General features: G+C 36.1%; 1 protein-coding gene across 1 annotated transcript in view; it reads left to right on the forward strand.

Moving 5' to 3' along the window:
- Nucleotides 1–2427: 2427 nt before the first annotated feature.
- Nucleotides 2428–18985, forward strand: part of LOC145662345 (uncharacterized) — a 41700-nt gene continuing 25142 nt past the window's right edge. The window contains exons 1-4 of the mRNA XM_081727850.1: nt 2428–2581; nt 11377–11563; nt 17578–17714; nt 18842–18901. Coding sequence (XP_081583976.1) covers nt 11425–11563; nt 17578–17714; nt 18842–18901 — 336 coding nt within the window. The 5' untranslated portion in view covers nt 2428–2581; nt 11377–11424. The remainder of the gene's footprint in view (nt 2582–11376; nt 11564–17577; nt 17715–18841; nt 18902–18985) is intronic.

The raw sequence follows: 18985 nt of genomic DNA on the forward strand, positions 1-18985 counted from the left end.
GCTGTGCGCGAACAATTGACCCGATTCACACATGGCGCGGCAAATGCTAAGGAGGATGGTATTCAGCGCCTCCCACATCGTTGGCAGCGTGTGGCAAGTAGCAGGGAACTACTTTGAGGGTCTTTAGGCCCAGATTTGTCATGTCAACTGTATGCGTACTGTGTTGTCAATCTTTTGCACCGTGAAGGCCATATTGCCCTGTATACTACCGTAATAAATTAGTGTGTTACAACATTTCAGTGCTATTCATTTCCACACATGTAGTTAATACCTTGCCCTTTCGTCTGTATATCTCATATTTTCCAACCGGACTGGTATCTTCAAGAAAAAAATAGTTGCCATGACTTTTGCCCCAACCCTCGTATATATATATAGTTAGCTAGATAGATAGATATATAGATAGATGTATTACTTATTTGATGTTTTTATCCGGATATAGTATCTTCCATTTATGTTAATTGTCTCGTGCATTCGAAGTCATAGTTGCTATTCCAATTTAAAAAGAAACTCATTCACTGTTTATTGTGGTGTAGTTAGTAATCATATACTGTATATTTATTTTTAGTTCATTTCGTTGTAGATTAGAGTAGAAACATATAATTTTGTTGTACGTATTGGTTATATAAGTTCGTTAATGTATATTTATCGTAGTTCCTTATACTTTCCTTTATATGTCATCTCTCCTACAAATTAATAAGTCAGGATTTTTCTTTTTCTTCCTCATTTTGTTCTTCCTTTGGTTGTGTCAATATTATTTAAATGATGTTCCTCGAGAATTCCATAATCAAAGTTGCGATAACTTATTTTTCCTCGGTAGGCTCCGAAGATGAGACGAATTTTCTGCTCACATATAAAAAGTCTGACAATTTCGATAGGAAATTTTGAGATACAAAGTGGCGTCTCTCTTGCGTTCGAATTAAAGAATTCTTGAACGTCTGTTTATAGTCTTCACGGTCTGCGATGGTGCTGGCCTCCACGGGGAAAGAATGAAACTTGTTTAATCATAATTAAACAAGTGTTTTTTTGGGGGGGGAGTATGGATATGTTAGGTAAGGTATATGAATGTTTTTTATTAACAGTAATAATTATGGTTACTATGCGATATCAGGTTAAGGTTATATAGTTTGTAGGTAAAATTTTATAAATAAACTTCAATTGTGTCGGTTCGCTTCCAACCAATCAGGCTAAAGGGGGTGGTAATGAACTTTGCCGGTTATTAGACGTGAAGAAGGCCGAACGTGACTGTCCTGTTAAAGCGAAGACAAAATAGAAAATGGCCAGCTGACAAAGTGGTCCAAGGACTTCCTAAATATAAACTGCTAGAAGTAGTTAGAACGAACTAAGGAAAATCTAACAACTTGTTTCTGATGGTGTTCGCTAATTTTTGTTCTCTGAGTCATCTCGCTCCATTCTACATCATTTTCCATCACAGATGGGACGGAGGGAGACATACACAACACCAAAAGCAAAGATATGAATAGCAGTTAGTGTTCACCGTGCTACCCTCAGAGTAGCGGTTTATCCCAGCTATTGGAAGGAGTGAAAAAAATCCATCTCTCTCACTTACTCCACCATAGCCAATGTTTATTATTATTATTATTATTATTATTATTATTATTATTATTATTATTATTATTATTATTATTATTATTATTATTATTATTATTATTATTATTGTTATTATTATTATTATTATTATTATTTCGAAGACAAAGGGTAAGGGAAAAGATGTATTTGAGATAGATTAAACAATAAAAAATTCCTTGATTAATTATTGTAACTATACATCATATAATGAACTGTTTCAATTAGAAAAGTCGTTTCAATATTAGCTCTCTTTGTCATATAAATTGCATCACTTAAAAACATTATCTATTTCGAGAGATTCGGACCCCCCAAATCCCCCTTCGGTACGTCCCTGCCTGTGGGGGTACATGCCTCGAATAAAAATGCTATTCATGGTTTGAACCCACTTTTAGTAATATATTCCATCTGACTCAGTGGTAGTGCGTTCACCTCTGGTGACTTTGTGGTGGACATACACCATGTGAGTAGGTTTTCTTGGGATTCTCCCGTTTCCTCCTACTTTCTTCATTCCACCATTTCATTCATTTCTCATCATCACCCTCTCCTTTAGCCTAACCAGCATAAACGTGTAACGTACAACTTAAGGTTTCATTCCATTTTTCTTAAGAAACTCATTTCAATTTAATAGACAATACCATATGAAAGGAAAAGTTGAATGAATTATCATACAAGGGCCCCATTCTGTAACAGTCTTCGTAAAATTTTGCGGAAAGCGAAGCAACGCAAAAAGCGCAGGAGGTCATTATAATTGTTACGTTGATTTTATTTTTAACTTTTCTTTGCCTTGAGGTAAACAATTACGGCATGTGCCCGCAAATCGGACAATTTTATATAGAGCTTATTTACAAATGTTGCTAATTTAATTTTGACAATCTGGTGTTAGTTGTTACTAACACTGTAAAAGCTGTACTTCAAATGCGTTGCTTGCTTTGTTTTTGTTTTATTATGGTTCCTTCGGCTTGATGCTGAAAAAGCCGTAATGTAAATAATTAATGTAAGTATATGAATTGGAGGAACTAGTTTTTAATATATTCATTGGTAATAGTATACAAGAGGACCTCATTATGTCCAGTGCACGTGCATACTTCCTACTGTTGCACTACGTATGAAAATGATTTTATTACATGTAGAAGTGGTAATAGAACACGCAAGAGACCCAGATCATGTTGTATTCACACTCCAATATGAAGTGTAAATACAACATGATCTGGGTCTCTTCCGTGTTCTATTACTACTTCTACATGTAATAAAATCATTTTTATACATAGTGCAACAGTAAGAAGCATCCACGTGCACGTGACATGCGATATGTGTTGCCCCACATATACTCATACAAAATGTACAAGGGCACATTATTATTCTTCGCATACCATATAAAAAAAAACACATTCTTAGAACATCTGTAAGTACAAGGGCCATTTTAAGAATGCAATAAAAATTAGGGAGGGAGTACCAAGCGAAAAAGCGCACATATAGCCCGAAGTACAAGGGCTATATTATTGTTAATCACGAAATATAAAGGTGTGGAAAAGTTAATACCTACAATGACCTACTCAGCAACATAGAAGTGCTTACCGCCAACGTGCTGTAATTTTAATACATTAAACTATCAATCAACAGAAAAAATCACTTATTATCTCCAATACAAGATCTGCAATACAAGATTTTAAAGCACAAATATAAAAAAAGATTAAGATCGCACATTTACTTCACGATCCACGCACTTTACTTACTTACACGTACAAATATCACCATTTTCATCTTCTTCCTACCGTACTGCCACCTGCAGAACACAAAGCACAAGCTCCGTCAATATACGCAGAACCAAAACAAACAAAAAAAAAAAAAAATGGCACCCCCATGTAGGCGGAACCTCTGTGTAGAACTGCAGGACGTTATACGGCCCGCAAGAAAATCCCGAAAATGCAAATTACCAATAAGCGAAAGTAAAAAAAAAAAAAAAAAAAAAAAAAAAAAAAAAAAAAAACCGCGAGCTCAGAAAAACCTCTACGGAATGAGCCCAAACCTTCACGAAACAACCCTTGAAAACAACCCTTCAAAAATCGGTAATCAATCACGGTAGACCTGCTACTACTGCATACAACTCTCAAACAGTTGAAGAGAGTTCACCGAGCATCAAAATAAACAAGTTGTACGATCCCAAAAGTGAAATACATAAGTTGTTCTTTATATTCGTACCACCACAAAAGTGAACGTCACTCGCTTTTTTACCCCATTTTTAAGTTCCTAGATGTTTAGTGAATAATCTGTAAAAGACTGCACTTCGTGCGTCCTCGGGAAGTAACGAGGCACTGTCGTATACTATATCCTATTCATTTATCACAAAAAATATTGTCATACTATTTTCCTCTTGCGAACATTAGTCGTGTCATTAATGTCTTGCAATATTGCCACTAAAATGTGAGAAATAATTACATGTACGCATGAACTAGGCGTATCAGAAAATAACGTAAAATTGAATTATTATAATTATTGTCTCCTTAGTTTTGTGGTTAAGCTACAAGGTTGTAAAATTCAGAGTAGGGTCAGGATATACATATATAGGAAGATGGGCTGTGTAGAAAACTATTGACGTTTATTTTTTATTTATACACGACCGGTATAATGATAGGCTTTTATTGTTAGTCTTTTTCAGCATCGAGGCTATATAATTCATGGACCTACAGTTTAGGATGTAATTCGAACCACTGTAATACACCCAATGCCCTGACCAAGATTCGAACCAGGGATATTAGTTGACCGGAGGCAAGGGGATATTTTATGCGGGGCGCGGTAATTTTGGCACCAGTAGTTTTGACACGGTAATTTTGGCACCAAGAAACGAAGCAAACGGAAATTTTGGCACCATTTATAAGTGAAGTTCAGAAAATGTGAGAAAATACTCTGAATGTAATAGATATTTAAATTCCCATGTTATTAACTAGGACTGTTCCAGCGCGACGAATCAAACCAGTCACGAATGTACAGTGAGCGACTAAACTTTTTTCTCTTTTGTAAAATTTAGTTGCCTATAACTTTGGAATTGGTGGACTGATTTGAGAAGTTTTCTGTAATTTATGGAAAACTGTATCTTCTTTGAATTGCTGAAGACTGCACTGGGTTTGTATTTTACTTTCAACTGCAAACAGTAACAGCTGATTCGAACCATGGAAATTGAAGTACAGAGAAAAAAATAGAAAATACTCTGGATATAATAGATATTTACTTTCACGTGTTAATGACTAGAACTGTATCAGCACGAATAATGAATTGTTCGGGATTTGTTTCAATTTCAATCTTAAACTTTTAATGAGGCTTTGGGATATGCTTGAGAGGGGAGCCGGAAGTTTCGATGGAAAGAATCTCGGTGTAATCTCCTCTGCAAAATAAATTGGTACATTAACATCTATTATATCGAGAGTATTTTCTAATTTTCTTTCTCTGTACTTCAATTTCCATGGTTCCAATTAGCTTTTACTGTTTGCATTTGAAAGTAAAATATAAACCCATTGGAGGGGGATTTTAACTTGCTTTGAATATATAATGAAACTGCCAATAGTATCTTTACCGGTGTCTGTACTGTCAGTAACAAAAGTTTTTTTCCTATGTTAAAATTTCTTCTGCGAATATCTCTCGAATGGACTGACAGATTTGAGTGCAATATTCAGCAACTTAAAGCAAATATAGTTTTCGGTAAATTTCTGAAAACTACTCAAATCAGGCCATCAATTCCAAAGTTATAAGCAAAATAAATTTTACAGAAGAGAAAGAAATTTTGTCGTTGGCTGTACATTCGTCACTGGTTTGATTCGTCGCGCTGAAGCAGTTCTAGTTAATAACATGTAAATTTAAATGTCTATTACATTCAGAGTATTTTCTCACTTTTTCTGTACTTCTATTATAAATGATGCCAAAATTACCGTGTCAAAACTACTGGTGCCAAAATTTCCGCCTTTCATTTTATGCTGCGTTCTGGTTAATTGTGGAGAGTTAACAAAAGAATTGTCTAAGTTCTAAGTTTTTATGGGCATCGTGTAACTAGAGTAATAAAATAGAAATACATATTGTAAGCAGGGTAATATTTATTAATATGCATTTGTTGCATCCGTGCATAAATAATGAAATTACTATGTAATCCATGAGAAAGAATCCTTCTCGTGGCTCTATGTGTAGTGAAATTCGATTTCCGATGGGAGAGCAAATACTTTGGATCCCACGTTAAATTGTAGATTCATAGCCTCTGTGTCGAACGGAACGCTAAATTTCTCTAGAACCAACGTCCGTAATGAAAGCACAATACCGAAATCAATGTATACTTAGAATTAACCCTGCACGTACACACTTATTTTCTTACTCACAAAGTACATACTGGGTTTGTAGGACCCCAATCATATTTCTCTAAATTATGGAGTTTCTTTTTATTTAATGAACTCATACATTTTTACACAATATCTATCAACAATGCTCCAACATTTTACTGAAAATAATAACTCTAATGCCATTCTTGTAGTTACTGTATTATTTTGAAAAAAAATTAGGCAAATTTATAAAATAATTCTTCCTTTGAAATACATACTGGGGTCTTTGGGTCCCCAACAGCAGTAAATGTTATCACCTTTCTGACAATTATGAAACTAAACTTTGTGATGCTTTGTTGTTGTAAGTAGGATATCTTCCATATCATCTTCACTCTCCAATAATGCATGTCGTATAGATTCCAAATCCATTTTATTAAAATGTTTTTCAAAAAAAAAAAAAAAAAAAATCTTAAAGTACACACTGGGGTCTTGTACCCCAATCAACGCAAGAGCGAAAATAACGTCTAATTCCAACAATGAGTCTCACTAAACTGGCTAGACTGGTATTACTCCGCATAGACAGTGTTACAAACTTAATGTACTTTGGTAGCCCAAACTGCAAAAATAAATAGAATTGTTATAGTATTAAAATGAATATGCCTTGTGGTCCCACAGACCCCAGTGTGTACGTGCAGGGTTAATTTTTCTACACACTTCAGTTCATTTTTCAAGTTTTACGTTCTACAGTTAATGCCGGCTAGTCTAAAGGAGATGGTGAAAAATGAATGAAATGGTGGAATGAAAAAGTGGGAGGAAACGGAAGAAACCCGAGAAATTCCCACACACCCGGTGTTTGTCCACCAAAACGCTCACTTGGCGCGAGCAGCTACATTAAGAGATTTGCTAGAAAGACATAACGTGACTGCCGACTTAGTCAAAATCGTGAGTCAGGATTTATTGGGGAAAGTTCCTCGGCAATTAGTGCTGTATCGCCGGACCAATTTGAAAATAAATAAAAAAAAAAAAAAAAAGTACCAAAATGTACTGCATTCGGTTATATTTGGTTCGAGATTACATTAAGTTAAGTTAGATCACGTTACATTACGCGTGCAGTTTTACTATACGGATCCACAGTATAAGTAGTAGTAGTACGAACGGGTTAGAGGCCCCGCAGGGGTTGGTTGGGTTCTGTTCTTGAAATGAAATGGACAAATTAAAGACTTGCCCAAATGTTTGTGAACATTTTACAATCTGTCACAGCCTTGACATACTCGAGTCATTTCCACACTGCGTTTCGCGCCACTATATCATAACAAGTGTACCTCTCCGCGAAATAGTCCATCCGCCTCTACATACAGTGCCGCCTACAATATCAAGGATGGCATTTAGTATCTCCCCCAACTCGTTTCATGGTTCTAGAACCGAGTACCTTGTTTTTGTCTAAATTGAGATAAAGGTAGAAGTACAAGGGCCCTGGGGGGCTTCTAACTCCCTTCGCTAGCTGTCCCAAGTTCAGCTATATGTTGAAAAGTAAGTAACACACTGTAAATCTTGTATGTGCAAGATTGGAGGAGATACTAAATATCAGCCCAATATCAAAAACAACCAACAGGTACAACCATTTTCTTGACTTTTACTATTCCCCTTACTTGACTTCCACTCATTCTTCCTTACAAACGTAAGTAAATTCTCCAGTTGACCCGGTAAATTTCCTAAAATTAGCCCGACGATACAGAACTTAATCCAAGTTCATCTTTATACTTAGAAGCCCATTTGTACATTTTTATTGCCATTGCACTGTCGTCTTCTATAATTGGTTCATGTCCAATTAGGGTATGAGGAAGAGGAAAATTTTACTTTAGTACATCAACATTGAGAAAGAGAGTTCTTCAGCTGTAATTTGGGTACCTGTATCACAGATGTTTACAAAGACAACCAGATTCAACAGACCTTAAACATGGTTTTAGAAAAGTAAAGTAACCAAGAAAGTTCTGTCTCTTTTTCACCTACCACCTTCAAACATCGATATGTAACCTAAGACGTACCTGGAAGATCAAAAATGGTCTCTTGGGGCTGCGGTGGCTCAGTGGTAGAGCGTTCACCTCTGGTGCTTGGGGTCCCAGATTCGATCACAGCCCCGCCAAGTGAACTTGGTGGTGGACAAACACCGTGTGCGTGGGTTTTCTTGGGGTTCTCCTATTTCCTCCCACTTTCTTCATTCTACCATTTTCATTCATTACTCATCACCGTCTCGTTTAGCCTAACCGATATAAGCGTGGGACGTAAAGGTTAAAGATTTAATTTTATATTTTCAAAAATACTCCCATCAGCATCGGTGACCTTCTGCCAGCGTTCTGGAAGGCCTTGGATTCCATCGCAGTAGAACTTGGTGGGCCGTGAAGCAAAGAAGATATCAAGTGCATTTTGTACCTTTACTAGGGTTTCGAACTATCGTCCCCTAACGTGATTGTCCAAGAAATGGAACAGGTGATAATCGGACGGTCCATTGTCTGGGGAATATGCCGGATGCAATAGTGCTTCCCATCCAAGGTATAGAATGGTGTCTTGAGTCATCCTACCTACGTGGGGCTTAGCATTGACTGGTAACAGGAAGACTCCTTTGCGATTCAGAAGTCCTTGCTACAGAGTTTCGAGTTTTTCTTGACTCACGACTCAACTCTCAGTGTGAGGACCAATTTAACACAGACCTTCACGAAAAGCGACAGAACTTTTGAGGTTGTCTTTATAATAAGCATTGCTTTGATATATTTTCTTCAAATTTTATATTCTTGCTAACAGAAAACGCTGTCATAATTGCCCCATAGCGTAACAAAGTGGGATAATTACGTGGTTATTTTTTCAAGTGTTTTAGCTCATGGTAATACCTCCTACATTACTAAAAATATGTTTTTTTAAACGGCTAACTTAAAAATTAATGCCAAGCAAAATGTTATCAAGTACCCATACGGCGAGTGGAAGCAGTTTGTTTATTGCATATAACGGCACTACTCGAGGAGACTGTTCTACCTAATTTTGACACATTTCTTACATTCTCAAGTTAGGTTAGAGCTTTGTATTTCATTTCGCAGAGCATGAGTAGCTCCATTACTACTTACAGATTAACTTCAGGAGGACTCAATATAAATACAGTGTGGACGTGTGGTAGCAAAACTAGTTCTTGAAACGAGCCAACTTCTGCTAGGTGGCCACTAAAAGCACGAATGCTATCTAACCCGAGTCAGGGTAGGAGCACAGCAAGGGGGTGCCTCTATAGAGAGCAGGCGTGTCAGCGACGGCAGGTATGGGCATAAACGAAGATAGCGGAAGAGCACTTACATTTACAGTACTTTTACTGTTACTGAAAATTAATTTCAATATGCTGTGCACTGACAGTAATTACTTATATTCATACTCGCATTTCTTCACGAAAAGTGTTTCACATCGTATTTTACCTATAAATTTTCTATTTGGTAGAATCGTCTGCTAGAGCAGAGTTTCTCAACCTTTTTCAACTTGCGGCACACTATGGGTGTAACTTGAATTCTCCCAGCACACTCATAGATTTTATTTTATTTAAATATAAAATACCATGGTTTCTTTTTTTGTGATTACCGATCTTCTCACAGAGAAGAAAGCTCGATCCCTGTTTTTCCACCATGGTAAATCATTATGCTTATTTTTCATTCTAATTTAAAAATAGAAAACAATTGCAATGAAATATTGAACTTAGGTTTTTAAAAACTCGCTTTCTTTTTCGAAAACTGCATCCAAAGTTTCACTAACAAGGAAGATCACTAAATAACGAACGAACAAACAAATCTGTTTTACTTTTAAAACACAAATGTAGGTAATTCGTATACATGTTTGTTTTGTCGAAAGGATTGAATATTTTAAAATTTGAAGTTACGAAATAATCTGCAACAATAAAGAAGCAATAATGGTCATAACATCATAACAATGATAAATACCTTTTTCAATATTAAAAATGTACAGAAAAGTAACGCGGTATGAAACTTAAAATTGTAGATTCATATTAGAGGTTCATAGTAATGTGAAATACAAGTATACATTTTCCCCTATGTCCTGTAATTTAATTGCTATAGAATTGATAATTTTGTTTCGATTTACTCGCGGCACACCATCGGCCCATTCACGGCACACCGGTTGGGAAACGCTGTGCTAGAGTGAACCCTGTATAACAATTACTAAATTCAGTTTTTGTAAACAACTATGCTTGCCTTGGGTATGTGCTACGCAAAATAACACATATTATAGTGAAATTGAGCTAAGAAAATGAAAGAATAGAAATTTTAGGTTCTTGTCAGAGTTGGCCTACTTCACCGTAAATAGTTTTCTTTGTGCACGTGTTGAAATACTATAGCAGATGATTTGCCAGTATAACATAATACAGCGATTTTCTGTGTTTACGCTTGATGCTTTCTTGCGTTACAAGTATAGGCTACCTTTTATTATTATTGCTTAGAGAAAGTGTAATGCAGGAAGTGCTTTTTCTTGTATCACTCAGAGATATGGTGGATTTTCCCAAATGATATGATAAGGGATAAATAGTTTTTTAATGGTATTTGTTTGGTTGTGTATTTTTTGTGTGACATAACTATTTTATTTTAAAATATGCAGAAATGTAGATAAGCAGTAGCTGTAAGAGAGTTTAGAATGTACTTTTTAAATAATAATTCTAGACTGCGCGAGAGAAACAGTATAGGTCAAAAAACACAAGTTTTCAGGAGACGATTTTTTATTTAAACCAAGCATAAGTATGAACCATTTATAATAACAGTACCAAGATGAGATTATTCAACTCACGTTTAAAATTGACTAATTTCAAGTTACCCGGAGGTGGAGCATGATACATAGATCTCCAATTTTGACTTATCTCATTTTGGCCAATTTCCTACTTACTTTGCTTCTCCTGCGCAGTCTAGAATTATAATAGTCATAATCTGTGCTTATATGTTCTATGCTTGGATGAATTGTTCTAAGAAAATTCTAGAAAGTCCTTTAAAAAGTACTTGAAAATAATATTACGATTTTGCGTATATTGTATTCCATTTGGTGTACATTATCAATTTGAAACACACCGGAAATAGATGTGTCGGAAGTTCGTCATGTTTTATTCATCCAATGTACTAAAGTGGGCTTATTAGTTTATCATTAATAATAATACAAAATACTAAATACAGTGGACTTACCATTGTATCACGTCGTTATCTTCTTATTGTTTGATCGTTTCGTCAGTTGTGTGACCTTTTACGACATCCCATCTGACAGTTTCCTGTAACCTACTTCCCTCTTCATCAGGTTCCAGCAAACCATAGGATGGGATGTCGAGAAGAATCACAGAGTTGTCTGCAATAATCCATTGATAAGAAGATAAGGATGTGATACAAAAATTCTAGATACATTCTATTTATGCAGTAAGTACCCTTTAGCTTCAGGCAGTAAATGATAATACTAGTTCTTTTCCTTCCAGTTTTTTCATGAAATAGCTCTCCAGAGAAAAGTGTTCCAAGACGCCAAGATGGCTGACACTAAGATGGCTGACACCAAGATGGCAGACACCAAGACGGCAGAAGAGGAAGCATCTACAATGAAAAAGAAGCAATATCGAAATAAACAACGCTTTTTGTTAAAGTGGCTCACAATCCCTGAATTTAAAGGTAAGCTGAATGAAAATGTTATATGATAATGCACTGTTTTTAAATCAATTTATTTTACGGGTAAAAGTATGTATTGTCCGTTCACTCTAGGATGGAAGATTGTTTACAAACAACAATTGTAGTGCGAGCGTCAAAACCTTGCTTCTCACCCCTACATGGTTAATTCATGATTGCCAGGCACGTGAATCGCCGAACCGAATGTACCTACTTCTGCACAGTCATAAAACAATTATTATTACTACATAAATTGATGCTTTTGAGATGACTGAGATATTAACATTATGACAAATCTAGTTAGTTATTATGTAATACAATCTTACATATAATGTACACTCAATTTTGTACAAATGTTCTTGTTCGAAAGTGTGCGAAAACCTTGTAAGCCTGGCAATATTGCAAGGCTGCAGTTTGTATTGTAAACAATAAACAGAGACAGCGAAGACCGTAAGGTTCGCTGGACAGCGTTGTTTTCATGATAAGGCGACAGAAACATATTGTACTGATTGTAAACAGGGCCTGGGAATTTCGATGCGAGTATAGGTGGAAATATTCTCGCCACATTATTGCCTGTTGGTGAATGTTTGCAATGTTGCAAACTGCCAAATCTAGAATTTCATACTAATTGAACGAGCTTTGAGAAGGGTTGTTATGATGCAATAATTATAAATACTAACAACCATAGACTTAAAGTATTAGGAAATAAAGCATGCTGATGTAAGAAGAATATAATACACATTGAGTTACGTGTTCAAAGTACAGTGTGGAGCGAATTTTAACATGTAAACATTTTAAAGCAGTACCCATTTGACCTGTTTGGGTGTCCTTACCAGACACTGTCCAACACAAAAACGCATTAAAGTAGGTAGATCGAGCGTGGGCATGAACCCAGCTCTGGCTGGTATTCCTTATTAAGGTTTTCTCAGTCCCACGAGGTGAATGCCTACACAGTAGCTTCTGTAAGGCAGGGGCGGATCCAGGAGGAACTTCTGGGGGGGACGCTGGGTTTTAATATTGCTACTTATAGCTACTTTTAAGAGCTCCAACTCTGGGATGGGTTTTATATAAATATATAAAATAAGAAAGTTTCCTCTCCTGGAGGGGGGAATCGCCCCTGGATCCGCCACTGCTGTAAGGCCAGAATTGGGCCAAACACTGAGGCCCCAGAATTGGCGGGAAATATATTCCGCCAGTATTATGTTGCCAACACTTCCACAAATATTATATGCGTGCTTAAATTCAGTATGAAGTAAATGTAGAAGTGTTTCTTTCATTCTCTTTCTTTCTTTCTTCTCATCTTTCTCATCCTCACTCTCCTTTCCCCACCTTCTCAAAATCTGAATACTATCCTCCTGTAAGATTGTTTTTCTCCACGGCCCAAGGTTTAAAGAGACCAACCTGATATAGGTAACTATTAGCAGAACTGCACCAATAAATTCACATCAGAAACAGCGCCGTAACTTAAATTTTTTTCTGGAAGGCAAGCATTAATACGTGTATTTGGGCCTCTTAGAAAAATTCTTTTTCTCATTCTTGGGCCCCCTCTTTCTATCTTTCTCTTACTATTTATGCCCCCCGGAGCCGTGGGCCCTCCCTCAGGGCAAGGTCTGCGGGGCCGTTACTTACGTCACTGGGCCCCTTCCATACATGACAAATTAATTAAGGGGACAATATTGACAAATCTCAAAACCATACGAATAAATGTTATTTCTAGGGCCCCTAATAGTAGACTTTTTTTTACTGAAGTGGCCCACGATTCACTTTTGTTTTATTTACCTTTTGTGCGCTGCTTTATGTAAAACAGTGAAACTGATGCTTCATTTATAATTTCCTGTTCGTATCGTATATAGATTAAGAAAATGTCTCAAAATGGGCCCCTTCGAACGGCGGGGAACCTCCCTGGGGGCCAGTTGCCCCTTCCCGCCCCACACAAGTTGCGTTCCTGATTAGAGAAGAAGTAAACTGTTTCGAAATTTACGCAACTTGCATATACCAAACCCTACTAGTGCTAAAGTTGATGAGTTAGTGCCACTGTTACCACTGCGTTAAGGGGAAATAAGGGGAAGGACTACTAAGATTCGCTAGCCAGGTTTTGTGTCAAAACAGCGTCAAGCTACAGTAAACGAACAATATTACATATACTTGCCGTCATTTCAGGTGTTAAATCTTTGAATTTTCGCTTACCTACTGACAGCATTTTCAACACACAAAATGTTAAAAATTAGGCAGGCGAAAATAAATGCAGTTTTTATTCCTTATTTTTTCAGCCTTTTATGTTGAAAATGAAAGTTTTCATTATTGATTTGAAGTTTTAGCGATTGCGGTCGGCTCACATCAATCCCCGAAATAAGTGACCTAACTGGAGACAAGTGTTGATGGTACACTCCGCACCAAAAAACCTGCAACATGAGCATGTAAGTTTATTGTGAAACTACATCTAACAGCGCACGGAATCAACACGAATCACGCCAGGAGAAACCTCGGCGTCCTCCCCTGCACAATTATTTTGGAGCAAAAGACTTCGTCGTTTCACAATAAACTTACATGTTCATGTTGCAGGTTTTTTGCTGTGGACTGTACAAGTTAAATAAATAAATAAAAAGTAGAAATCTTAATACTTAATTGCGGTTGTAATAAACAGCAATATAAACAATTGAAATGTCCCAACAGACACAGAAGAGAGTGAAGGGGCAGGGGGGGTGTCTTGAGAAACAGAAGGAAGTAGTCGAGAAAAATAAAAAAAGACATCGAGAAAGCCAATGGTCAGGAGTCAGATCCATTCCAGACACAAACACAATATGCTCACCATCATTTACTTCATCTCATACGTTACTTAAACTGAAACTCATCAATTATATTATAAATTTTAATTAGAGTTCAGTAAATAAAAGAAAGATATTCAGAATGGATTACAATTTATTTCCTCTTACGAGTTAGATATCTCTCCCATCTTTTCACATTTCACGTTACAAGAGTAGGTTGCAGAACAAACAATTAAATATAATGTTACAGAAAAGAAAAATAGATCAACTTGATATTTTAAAATAGAGCGTTCCAGCTCTTTTGCGCTGCAGCTGGTAAGATATATCTTTACTTGAACAACTTTTTGCAGTTAGTGATTAATATTTCATTTTGATTATATCGTTAATTAGGGTTTCTCGACTTCATAGTGCACACTGTTAAATGATCCACAAATTTTGTAGATGTCAAACAAATATATAATTATATTATAGGGCAGATAGGCAATTCGGAGAGGCTATACTTTAATACAAGATTGTTTACACCGAAAATTAATCCGTGACATACCCAGTAATGAATCACCTATATTAATGAATGATAATTTAGTTACAATGGTCTATGGATAGCAACCATTTTCGTTACTGTGTGAATACCTAGTATTATCATAAATACTGTCGTAACTTTTGAGGATGGCTGTAATTCCGCCCGTACAAGCGAGCAACGTAAAGAGCGGTATCGTGAAGCGTGAGTCATTGCTGGGTAAGCTGAAGATGTGTAAAGGTATCAGTTGTAAGAGTTGAAGATGAAATGGGGCGAGTATGAAAATCGTGTGGCCGTGATAGCGTTACACAAGGTAGGCAAATCACCAGGGAACATTTTTAAAACCCTTCAGAAGCTGCAAATTAGTAAAAAAAATCGTTTACCACACTATCCAGCGCTTTGTTGAGACTGGAACTGTGAAAGATCGCCCGCGCCAAGGAAGATCATGCACAATACGAACACCGGAACTTATAAAAGCAGTGGCGGCGCGTGTCGGATGAAATCCAGTTAGGGAACAGTCAGTTATGGAATTGAGAGACCCGAAATTGAAATAGCGAGGCTTTACATTCTGACACTCATCTTTCTGATTATAGAGTTAAATATTTATTAAAAGGGGTCCCGGGTTCGATTCCTGGTGGGGACACTCAGTCGAAAAGGTATAACAACTTTTCAGGCCAGCCAATCTGAGTGAGCTTTTTCCTGGGTTTTTCTCATTCACACCAGGCAAATGCTGAAATGATACCTAATATACATGTCCCAAGCCACTTCCTTCCCCCTTATTCCGGGCAGTGTGCTCGCCGAAGAACGTCATCTTCATGCGTGATAAGCTTAAGACTATAGGCCGGTAATGCCTAGAAATATGTATAAATAAATATTTATTAAAGACCAAGAAATTATTGCTGAAACATTTTGTAAATTAATTACAAAACATATGGAAGATATGTTATAAATCGCAAACATTCGCCTTATTAAAACCTTAACGAGCATCTTCTAGGCGAAGGGAAATATTGTATTTTTAATGAAATAGAAGCGGAAATTATAATACACAGGAATTTGATATACAGAGTGAAAAGATGCACAACTGAACCGAAGCTCGAAACTGGGATCTTTGTCGTACAATGTTGATGCATTAACCACAGTGCTACCTAGTTCGCTCTCTGAATAGCAATATATTTGCTTGTCCTTTCCTTTCCTTTCCTCGTTCATGGAATTTGTCCTCCTTCCTCCTCTTATCAAGATAAGAATTAGTTTTACTTAAACTTATATTAGAATTGAGAACTAAGATTCCGATTCGTAATCACTGACAGAATAATTACTATTTGTTGTTCATGTTCTTGGGTACATATTCAATAAAAAGTTCGCTCATCTTGCACTCGCACTATTATGTTATGTTTAGAAATCTATTCTTCTGTATTTCGGTTCATTGTAGAACCATGTTTACGAATCGTCACTTCGGAAGCTGAAATACATTAATTAAGATAAAATTTAGACACTGGGAATCTGGGTCACAGATGGAATGGCATAATTATCGAATAAATGAACTTAAACGACAGTTTCTTGTAGTGAGAAATGTTCGTGTGTAGAGATATTATTACATAATAGTGATTCAGAAAAACGAGAAATTTTGAAAATTAAATTTCATGAAAACAAAATTAAAAAAAAAAAAATCTCATTTAATAGTAAAAGTAATGCCATTTTAGAATACATAAAGTACAATTTATTTTTTAAGATGACATCTTGCGGGTGAAGCATTAATTAACAAAATTGTCATCGCATAACATGATCGTTGGATTTCAGTTCCTAGACGATCTGCAACTTGTATGGATGGGATTGCAAGTCCTGTACTAATATTCTTCGAACACTTAAACTATGCAACTGTAAAGATGCTGAGTGACGACAGATTTTCCAGCGTGGACTTCTTATGACACCATCTCAAACAGCTTGGATATTGTCTAATGTACGAACGGTTGGCACACTGTCTGAGGGTTTCTTTTTCATTGCCGAACCAGTTAGCTCCAAATTACGTATCCATGTTTTAATTGCATGTGCTGATGGAACACGATCGTGGCGTCCTAAATTAAAATGACGGCGGAATTCTCTGCACTGTCATTGTTCTTGTAAAACGCTTTGATCGAGGAAGCACGTTGCACACTACTCTAAGCATCCATAACTAAATGACAGTGTGTCGTTGACAGGTTAGCGTACGTTAGTCAGTATTACCAAACGCCCACTGTTGCCAACACAACTTTCAAAATTTCCCGCTTCTTTGAATCACCCTGTCCTAACCACTGTTTATGGTTATTTCAATTTCTAAGATTAAGTGGACACAGTTCCAACCGTATAGTATTATACGTACTGTCTTATTTTTTCAAACTCGTAGTGTTATTTTATTTTGTTACAGAACATAGCAACAAAAATACTATTAACTAGGGTATTCTAGCTTTAGAGATGACGGTTCGTGTACATGGTCCTAGAACAGACTTAAATATACAAGAGTAGATTCCTAAACAAAACATAATAGCTGCGGATAAAAGATGAGTGTTTTTATTTATATATTTTCTTATTTATTTTCTGGCTAGAGTTCAGTGTACATTTAGTTCTCATATACATACTCAAATGTTTATTTTATCAACGACGAAGGAGTGCCATAGTTTTTTCAATACAAATAATCTCGCTAACTGAACTGGCAATGCTGTCAATTGTCTTACTTGGCTAAGACTTTTGTGTTTGTTTGATAGGCTGGTTGGCTCCACTTGCTAAAGAACCGTTTGCAGCGTATTGTAAATTCTGCAAGAAGATATTGGTGGCTGATAAACATTGTCTTCTGCTACATACTGCATCTCGCAAGCATCAGAAAAACGCTACTACGTACCAAGTATGTGCTATGCTTTCGTATTTTATTGGTAAATATTTAGTTTTTCGTAAGCATTGATCGTTAAGTTCATTACAGTTAATAATAGTATTGTGTTTGTATACTATTCGATTGTATAAAGTTGGAAGGATTATCGCTTACCTTTAACTATCTGTTCATAAGTTCAGATATTTAATTTTTATGTTGATAACTGCTACAAAGATGCTATTTGCATCAATGGTATGAATCATACATGCAAAACAAAAATTATGAATATAGAAAACTAACATTCGTTCCTGCACGTAGAACACTATTAAGGGAAACAACCAAGGTAATTGAGAAAAAGATATGTTTACATGTTTAATCATGCTTTTGTTCGTATCTTGCCTTTTTGGCTAAAAACCAATATAGTTCAGTAAAAAAAAGTTTCTTGTAGGCCTTATATATCTGGAGAACTACGTATAGTATAGCTAAACCCAAACTATCACTTAACTCAGTATGGTGTGCTTATTCTGCAGAAAATACAAAAACTCGATTTAGGGGCCGTTCACAAATTTTGTGGCCTCTGATTCAAAAACTAATTATTGGCCAAGATCGCAGTGTTTTGATGCTTTTTTTTTTTTTTTTTAATCCGTAAAATTCTTGTTTTGTCCGTTCTTACCTTGACTATTTCCTTCAAAAGTGTTCCCCCACTAGTAACGAAATACTAATTTTCTAGTATTGTTAGTTCATGTTTTGAAGATTTGTAGGTAAGATTTCTGTTATTATTTTGTTACTTACTGTCTTTTCATAGCGTTTTGTTTATGTTCATTACAAATTAACCAAACATTAAAAGCATTCAGCATTCTGCTATTCGGGTATGCGTGCAGGTAAGCATCTGATAATCGCGATGCAAGATTTTAGCGCAAATTAGTGAAATAGATTAAAAAATGCAACACGAAACAAAATTAGGAAGTTAATTATTTTGAATTTTATTTTGTGTTGTACTTTGAATAGCTCCTACTCTGTTGTAACGAGGATGCGGTAGTTCGATTTATTGCTTGTTCTACTCGAAATATAAATAAATATATATAAACTAATAATTTGCTTGGAAAATGGTAATTGTGATTCTCATTATTTGATGTTACATTTGAGATTATCTTTTCCTTTAGGGTACTGATGATATAACAGTAGATCTAGCGGATGAGGATGATCCGCTCGGTTGTAATAAGGTATGTGGTGAATTTTCTTTTCTTTCTTCCTTTCTTTTTTCAGTTTTCGCATTTCAGTTTTTGTAAGTTCGTCCATCACAATTT

This window comes from Thermobia domestica, chromosome 10 (assembly GCF_964235325.1).
Source record: "Thermobia domestica chromosome 10, izTheDome1.hap1.1, whole genome shotgun sequence".
NCBI lineage: Eukaryota > Metazoa > Arthropoda > Insecta > Zygentoma > Lepismatidae > Thermobia > Thermobia domestica.